This window comes from Zingiber officinale, chromosome 2A (genome assembly GCF_018446385.1).
Source record: "Zingiber officinale cultivar Zhangliang chromosome 2A, Zo_v1.1, whole genome shotgun sequence".
NCBI lineage: Eukaryota > Viridiplantae > Streptophyta > Magnoliopsida > Zingiberales > Zingiberaceae > Zingiber > Zingiber officinale.
Genome location: NC_055988.1, coordinates 101,880,505 through 101,889,710, shown reverse-complemented (window position 1 = coordinate 101,889,710; position 9,206 = coordinate 101,880,505). Strand labels below are relative to the sequence as shown.

The 9,206-nt window shown below is 36.2% G+C and overlaps 1 protein-coding gene across 2 annotated transcripts; it reads left to right on the top strand.

The window, feature by feature from the left end:
* The first annotated feature begins 1,481 nt into the window (after positions 1–1,481).
* Positions 1,482–6,338, top strand: LOC122041762 (cell division cycle protein 48 homolog). Of its 2 annotated transcripts, none has more exons than XM_042601550.1 (4): positions 1,482–1,899; positions 1,989–2,210; positions 2,500–2,571; positions 6,278–6,338. In XM_042601550.1, the coding sequence occupies exons 1-4, from the start codon at positions 1,882–1,884 to the stop codon at positions 6,299–6,301; spliced, it is 336 nt and encodes a 111-aa protein (XP_042457484.1). In that variant the 5' UTR covers positions 1,482–1,881; the 3' UTR covers positions 6,302–6,338. The 2 variants fall into 2 exon arrangements, with proteins under 2 accessions (XP_042457484.1, XP_042457483.1); XM_042601549.1 differs by lacking the exon at positions 6,278–6,338 and adding an exon at positions 2,725–2,764 and having other exon boundaries at positions 2,500–2,632.
* The last annotated feature ends 2,868 nt before the right edge of the window (positions 6,339–9,206 follow it).

Below are 9,206 nucleotides of genomic sequence, written 5' to 3'. Positions count from 1 at the left end.
GTGTAGAGATTGGTGAAATGATTTGCGAAAGGTTTACGTTCTTTAGAGCCTTGTTCGGTTGAGGTTTCATTGGGGATTTCTTAGTTTGAATCGCGTGGTTTCTGAGTTTTTTCCCTGCGTTCTATTATCGATGGAAATGGATTTCCGGTGGTCTACTCTGTGGTGAATCTTGTGGATTTCTCCTGTCTGTGAATGAGATTGTACTCAGTTTCCCCTGAGATTTATCGATTTGAATCGAAGGTTCATCGAAGTGCGGTTGAAATCACCTGATTTCTGGATTTCAATATCTGGTCGGTGTATTCGGTTATTGTTGAAGATTGATAACCACTGGAATGTTCTTAATACAAATCTTGCAATGTTTGATTGACTGTGTATGAGTTTTTAATCGAGTTCCACCGTATTGTTGCTGCTGTAAGTGTTTTGCACGTCTTGCACGTTACCTGTTCGTTGATATGCTTGGCTTAATGGTTGGTTGGTGGAATGTGTCATGAATTGGGATTTCTGTGGAGCTCTGGTGTGTTGATTCTTGCGACATCTTCGAGATGAATTTGAGATTTGTTTTGCTTTCCGGTTCGGACTTAATTGTGGTGTACTGGACTCTGAAATTTTGTTTGGAAGTGGGGGTGGCCTTTGAAGCTGGAAGGTCCGTCTATGGTGGCTGGGATTTCAAACACGATTTGAAATTGTAGTTAAGCTTCTCTCTTCGGAATTGTTACGGTGTTGATGGGTTTGATTTTGATGGGTTCTAATTTTCTCCGAGCAGAGGTGTTTTGATTGTGGTTTTTGGTAGAAGTTCAAAAATCTAATCCTTGGTTGTTACTAGTTCTGTGATCTAATACCCTATATGATTGCATGCTTTTCTTAAAAATCGTGACTGCTTTCTACCATGATAATATGAATATTCTGTGATAGTTTCCTGGGTTTTGATACGCATGCTTATATTGTGTATAGCTATGCTGTATGAAATACGGATAAGGAATGGGCACTGTGAATGGATATGTTGACTGTAAGAATGAAATAGCTAGGCATGATAAATTGTCACATGATAAGGTAGTTGTTTATGATTTTCTACATAGCTAATAGAATGAGTATGAGCATATGTAGTGACAGTACGGGATGGGTGACCTGGGATGAGTTCCGGAGAGGACCCATCCAAACATGACTGATAAATTATATATGGTAGCTTTAGCTATATGACTGACTGCATGTTCTCTAGGAGGTACCTCTAGGTTCATGGGACTGTTGACTGGCTAACTATTGACGGGCTCTAATTGTGGTTACCGGATATGTGACATATTCACTCTATTAGCTATGGGGTATCACTTGTACACGTTTATTAATATTTTCTTTTTATTTAGTAATTAATACATTCTGTTTCTCTATTTGACTTCTAGTTGCTATCTCTACTATTTCATGGATGTCCTTTTATTCATAATGGATTATTCTTGCTGGGCCGTAGACTCATGATGTCTACATTATAGGTAAGGATGATTCTCAGGAGAGTGAGATTAATTTGAGGAAGACTTTTGAGGAAGCAGAGAAAAATGCACCCTCAATTATCTTCATTGATGAGATTGATTCCATTTCTCCTAAGAGAGAGAAAACTCATGGGGAAGTTTAAAGGCACATAGTGTCTCAACTGTTGACACTCCTAAGAGAGAGAAAACTCATGGGGAAGTTGAAAGGTGCATAGTGTCTCAACTGTTGACACTGATGGATGGGTTGAAGTCTTGTGCTCATGTAATTGTCATTGGGGCTACGAGCAGGCCAAACAGTATCGATCCAGCTCTTAGACGATTCGGTAGGTTTGACAGAGAAATTGACATTGGTGTTCCTGATAAGGTTGGCTGATTGGAGGTTCTTCGCATCCATACTAAGAACATGAAGCTATCTGATGATGTATGTGAACATTACCAATTGTTGTTACCTTGTTAATAGATATCTTGCAGTGAATGTCCAAGTTATGAAATTTGATTTATTCAATGCAGGTTGATTTGGAAAGGATTGCTAAGGATACTCATGGCTATGTTGGGGCTGACCTTGTTGCTTTATGCACTGAAGTTGCTCTCCAGTGTATCCTTGAAAAGATGGACATAATTGATCTAGAAGATGAATCAATTGATGCTGAGATTATCAATTCTTTGTCTGTTACAAATGAACACTTTAAGACTGCTTTGGGATCTAGTAACCCATCTGCCCTCCGTGAAACTGTAAGTCTTTGCTTTAGTAATTGTAATCATTTTCAGTTAGTTTTTTTCCTTATAAATATGATTTTCTACATGAATTTTTAAAATAAATTGTTGCTGCAAGAATTGAAAATGAGAAATTTGACATTGGTGTTCTTTCTAAATTAAACTTACCTTTTTCAACTCAAGAAATTCTATAGCCTCATGTGTCTGGTTGGTAACTTGTGTTTACTGTCATATGTTGATGAATGGCCTAAAAACCACTTCTATTTCTACCTTGAGATATGCTGATAGTTTGTTGGGTTTTGATCAGGTTGTTGAAGTACCAAATGTCAGCTGGGATGATATTGGTGGGCTGGAAAATGTCAAGAGGGAACTGCAAGAGGTAGTTTGCTGGATATGTTTGAGGTTTTATGTCCACCAAGTGTGATTTTTTCTTTCTGATGGTGATATTCTAGGACTTCTACAGCATGTATATTTCTTTTATTTTTGTTCTTTGCTGTAGTTAAGTAGACCAAATGATACTTTTGTTTGACAGATTAGAACAGTGGATGTTTTAACTCAGAAAACTAGGCATTTGAAGGTGAAAAGTGGTGAGATTAGGGAAATGAAAGGCGCAAGAAGAATGGAGCAATATAACAAGTTGAACAGATTCTGATTCTCATAATTTAATGTAGCCTCAGCTTGATTTTTGATTTTGATATCTATTAACTTTTGATGTAAAAAGAATATTTGTGTATTTTATGGATACTGTTGGAAGAAAAATATTTGTGTAATTTATGAATATTTGTGTATTTTCTTGGATACTGTCGATTTTTCACTATTTCGAAAATCGAATGTGTCGTTAACAATACTAATATTACATCGGTTTTCCACCGCTGTAAAACCGGTGTCATTAACTAATATTACATCGGTTGTATACCGCTGCCAAAACTGGTGTTATTAACATATAATATTACATCAGTTTTACATCGTTGATGAAACAATGTCGTTAAGTGATACTACACCGGTTAATAACCGATTCAAAAATCGATGTCGTTAAGTGATACTACACTGGTTTTAACCCGATGTCTAAAATGACAGACCTTTTACATCGCCTTCATAGACATCGATCGAAAATGTAATAGACAGTGGTGGAAAACCGATGTCTATGAGGGTTTTTATTGTAGTGTCTATATATGAAGCTTGAGATATGCACAACATCCTTTTCTTGCGATCCCTTATGACTTTGATCCCAAGAATGTGTGAACATTCTCCTAAGTCCTTCATATCGAATTGTTTGGACAACCATACCCTTACGTCCGATAACACCTTGACATTGTTGCCAATTAACAAAATGTCATCTACGTATAATACAAGAAATACCACCACGTTTCTATTACATTTCTTGTATACACAAGACTCATCCGGACACTGAATAAATCCATATGTGTAACGACCCAATTTTCCTCATTAGGAGTTTTAAAAGTTCTTAAAAATATTTATAAATGCTATAGAAATATTCTAGGGATTTTTAGAAATTTTTAGAGTATTTTTATGTAATTTTTAGAGTTCGTTTGGTATTTTTACCAAGAGGAAGAAGTTTAAAAAAAAAAAGAATTGAAGCCAGGTTTTGAACCCAAGACCTCGGACCCGAACCAGGTTTTAACCGAACTCAGCCAACCAACCGGTATGCAAGAGTTTTGTTAATCATATATGGAGCGATATATATTTAACAAGTAGTTAGGATTAGTAAAATAAATTGGAAATAAAAGTGCGCGGTTGAGGAATCGAAGCCGAAATCTCTGACTTGGTTAAAACCTGGCTAACCAAGTGTGCTGCGGGCGGTTTTGTTTAAGAATAGATAGTAAAATTATTTAAGGTATAGTTGATAATGAAACCCTAGTTATAAAGGGATTAGGTTTTCTCTCTCGCCGAAAACTCGATTCTTTCCCCCCTTCCTCGCGACGGCGCGTTTCTGTTCGGGCGAAAAATGCAGCAAAGCTTTAGGGCTTTGTCTCCGGCAGCCGGCGAGGACCTTTCCCGTGAGATCTTCACGTTCTCAAGACCCCTTCAGCGAGGAGAAGGTGTAGACGCAAGAGATCGCCGAGGTTTGGAGCTCACCTGAACCCTAGAAGCACTAGAAGGTTCCTCCTTCGGCTGTGAGTCAAGGAAACGAAGGTAAGTTGCTTTTCACCTGCAGTAGGAGTAGTTCCCTTCGATTGGTTTTCGATTGGTTTGGTTTCTTGCCACGATTGTGGATTTCCTGTGTAGCCTTGCTGTGTTAGTTCAATGTGTTTGTTTTGATAGGATGTGGACTTTCGATTTCATGTTTGGGCTTTCTTTTCCCCTTGACAGTTTGGATGCCGGCATTTGTTGTTAAGTATTTAATGTAGAGCTTTCTGAAGGTTTCAAACAGGAAATTGTGGTACATAATCAGAGGGAATTCGTTTTGAATTTCTTGTTGCCTTTGAGATGCTGGTTGGATTAGAGTAAGTCCAAATCGATGTTGCTCTGTTACCGAGAAAAAAAAAGGCAAAAAAAAAATGTGGAATTGGTTTGGATCTTAAACAGGGCTGATATGCCCCTATGACTAGTTAAGTTGTTTTGTTTTAGGAATTGATTCAACAGATTGTAAAATATCTGCTATGGTGATTACAAGTAATTGTTATGTTCGGGATTATCGAATTGGTGTTATTTAGTTATGTGGTAGTAAATGTTTTCATTATTTCCTTGGAGGAGTAGACCTAGTTATGCATGCTTTAGTATACCATGTGTTATGAACAATTAGTCTCAGTCTTTAGGTTCTTAAAGTATGAAACCGTTTTAGTTTTTAGGTTGCTTGTGACCTTAACTAGCTTTTGTTTTTGTGTTGAATTACCAAGTGTGAATAGTCCTTTGGAGCTACCATACACTTTAGCTCACTGTTTAACTGCCGAGGCAATCTTAGAGCTTGTAGAGCAGAATTTTGTTAGCTTAGCGTGCAGAATTTTAAGTGTAGATTTCTTTTATTAAGTGCAAATTTCATTAAGTGCAGATTTTATTAAATACACAAGTGCAGATTTTACAAGAGCAGATTGTTATTAAGCTTAAATGCAGAGTTGTTGTTAGCTTGAATATGCAGAATTTTTAGTATGCAGATTTTGTTAAGCTAGTATGCAGATTTCTGTTAAGCTATTATGCAGATTTTTATTAAGCTAGTATGCAGATTTCTGTTAAGCATTAGTGCAGATTTTTGATAAGTATTGTATGTGTAGATTTCTTTTGTATTCTATGCATGATTATGTGTTACATAGTTAGTTTCATTCATAGATGCATACGAAAAATACCCTAACAGTATTTTGGGTTTAAGAAAAGTATAAGAAAGATAAAGAAAAGTATAAGAAAGATAAAGAAAATAAAGAAAAGGCCAAGGCCTTAAGTAGATCCTAAAGTCAAGACTTTAGGCATTTTTGGCACACAAGGTACCTATTAAAATGCCAAGGCATTTAAAGAAGAAGTAGTTAAGATTATAAGTACTTTACTTTTAAGAAGAGGCTAGTACCCGACTTCCGAGGTTGTCGTTAAACAAATCCAGGTGTCCAATTCCGAGGTCTTGACCCTGATAGACCGAGGTCTGCTCTTTTAGGATTGGTGGCTCGCTACCCCAACCTATTATGGAACGCGCATAAGATGGTACTACGCCTGGGCCCAAGAAGAAGTTGATTATTATTTTGAAGTATTATAAGTATAAGTTTTTGAACAAGTAAAACGAGTTTTACATAAACATAAAGTATTAAAGATTAAATTTAGAACAAATGAAATAAGTTTCATATAGTTCTAAGAATCAGTAAGTTTAGTTCTTTATTCTACCATGTTTATCTAGTAGATGAGTAGTTTTTCATGTTTACCTATTAGATGAGCAGCATGTTTAGCTATTAGAATTATACGAGTAGATTCCTTAGCTTTTCTTTGCTATTAGTTTGATATGAGCAGATATAGTTATGCTTTACTTTCTTTTAGAGCATATATTTTCTAGTCCTTTCTATAAACATGCATATTCGTGTTTTTGTGAGTTAGATAGCGCTTACTAAGCAAATTTTGCTTATAGATTGCACTTCTTCTTACTGCAGATAAAGGAAAGGAAAAAGATATAGAAAGGAAGGCGACAAGGAGGTGTTCGAAGGATGTGTGATGCCAGGACTATGGAAGCCTTGGGACTAGGAAAGAAGTTTTATTTTAGTTTCCATTGTCTTTTGCTATGTTAGGAGTATTTGAGATAGTATTTGTTATTTTGATATGATTAGGACATAGTAGAAGAATTGTAATCTTGTGTGATGATTTCTGGTGTTGTTCTCTTTTGTTTTGGATTTATTAAACTGCGTGAGAGTCTGTTATATGTTCCAGCCGCCTATGGCTGTGTATATTATGTATGTATGTCAGTTTAAGGTCACCGGTACAGGGGAGACTCTGCCGAAATTTTTCGGTAGGGTTTTCTTATGATTTTAATCATACTGGTTAAGTAGAGTTAGTAGTTAAGTAACGGTCACTCTTAGGTAGTAATAGTAGTAAGAAGGGTGGTCGTTACAGTTGGTATCAGAGCAGTTCTCATTCTCCAGCATCACACATCAGCACCATCCTTGCCGCCTTCAAGTAAGAAAGTATTTAAGTTTTCCTTTTATGCTTTCTTTATTATTTGCAGTATGGAGTAATTGCTTATATGCGTTTTAGTAAGATAGAAATTTTGTTCTCTTATATTCATATATAAGTATGTTTAGAAAGAATAGAGAAGATATCAAGTCTTCCAAGGACCACTAATGGGTACGATCAGATATGAATAATAGAGGACCAAGAAGTTAAGAGACTAAGGAACAAAGAGTACCATTAGTGAAAGTCAATTAGAATCAGAAGTACGAAGAAGTTATTTAGGAACGTGAGGACAGTATAAGACAGAGATGTCCAGAATTATTCTAAGTTCGAGGATGAACTTTTTATAAGGTATGAGGGATTGTAACGACCCAATTTTCCTCATTAGGAGTTTTAAAAGTTCTTAAAAATATTTATAAATGCTATATAAATATTCTAGGGATTTTTAGAAATTTTTAGAGTATTTTTATGTAATTTTTGGAGTTCGTTTGGTATTTTTACCAAGAGGAAGAAGTTTAAAAAAAAAGAATTGAAGCCAGGTTTTGAACCCAAGACCTCGGACCCGAACCAGGTTTTAACCGAACTCAGCCAACCAACCGGTATGCAAGAGTTTCGTTAATCATATATGGAGCGATATATATTTAACTAGTAGTTAGGATTAGTAAAATAAATTGGAAATAAAAGTGCGCGGTTGAGGAATCGAAGCCGAAATCTCTGACTTGGTTAAAACCTGGCTAACCAAGTGTGCTGCGGGCGGTTTTGTTTAAGAATAGATAGTAAAATTATTTAAGGTATAGTTGATAATGAAACCCTAGTTATAAAGGGATTAGGTTTTCTCTCTCGCCGAAAACTCGATTCTTTCCCCCCTTCCTCGCGACGGCGCGTTTCTGTTCGGGCGAAAAATGCAGCAAAGCTTTAGGGCTTTGTCTCCGGCAGCCGGCGAGGACCTTTCCCGTGAGATCTTCACGTTCTCAAGACCCCTTCAGCGAGGAGAAGGTGTAGACGCAAGAGATCGCCGAGGTTTGGAGCTCACCTGAACCCTAGAAGCACTAGAAGGTTCCTCCTTCGGCTGTGAGTCAAGGAAACGAAGGTAAGTTGCTTCTCACCTGCAGTAAGAGTAGTTCCCTTCGATTGGTTTTCGATTGGTTTGGTTTCTTGCCACGATTGTGGATTTCCTGTGTAGCCTTGCTGTGTTAGTTCAATGTGTTTGTTTTGATAGGATGTGGACTTTCGATTTCATGTTTGGGCTTTCTTTTCCCCTTGACAGTTTGGATGCCGACATTTGTTGTTAAGTATTTGATGAAGAGCTTTCCGAAGGTTTCAAACAGGAAATTGTGGTACATAATCAGAGGGAATTCGTTTTGAATTTCTTGTTGCCTTTGAGATGCTGGTTGGATTGGAGTAAGTCCAAATCGATGTTGCTGTGTTACCGAGAAAAAAAAAAGGAAAAAAAAATGTGGAATTGGTTTGGATCTTAAACAGGGTGATATGTCCCTATGACTAGTTAAGTTGTTTTGTTTTAGGAATTGATTCAACAGATTGTAAAATATCTACTATGGTGATTACAAGTAATTGTTATGTTCGGGATTATTGAATTGGTGTTATTTAGTTATGTGGTAGTAGATGTTTTCATTATTTCCTTGGAGGAGTAGACCTAGTTATGCATGCTTTAGTATACCATGTGTTATGAACAATTAGTCTCAGTCTTTAGGTTCTTAAAGTATGAAACCGTTTTAGTTTTTAGGTTGCTTGTGACCTTAACTAGCTTTTGTTTTTGTGTTGAATTACTAAGTGTGAACAGTCCTTTGGAGCTACTATACACTTTAGCTCACTGTTTAACTGCCAAGGCAATCTTAGAGCTTGTAGAGCAGAATTTTGTTAGCTTAGCGTGCAGAATTTTAAGTGCAGATTTCTTTCTTTAAGTGCAGATTTTATTAAATACACAAGTGCAGATTTTACAAGAGCAGATTGTTATTAAGCTTAAATGCAGAGTTGTTGTTAGCTTGAATATGCAGAATTTTTAGTATGCAGATTTTGTTAAGCTAGTATGCAGATTTCTGTTAAGCTATTATGCAGATTTTTATTAAGCTAGTATGCAGATTTCTGTTAAGCATTAGTGCAGATTTTTGATAAGTATTGTATGTGTAGATTTCTTTTGTATTCTATGCATGATTATGTGTTACATAGTTAGTTTCATTCATAGATGCATACGAAATATACCCTAACAGTATTTTGGGTTTAAGAAAAGTATAAGAAAGATAAAGAAAAGTATAAGAAAGATAAAGAAAAGAAAGAAAAGGCCAAGGCCTTAAGTAGATCCTAAAGTCAAGACTTTAGGGATTTTTGGCACACAAGGTACCTATTAAAATGTCAAGGCATTTAAAGAAGAAGTAGTTAAGATTATAAGTATTTTAC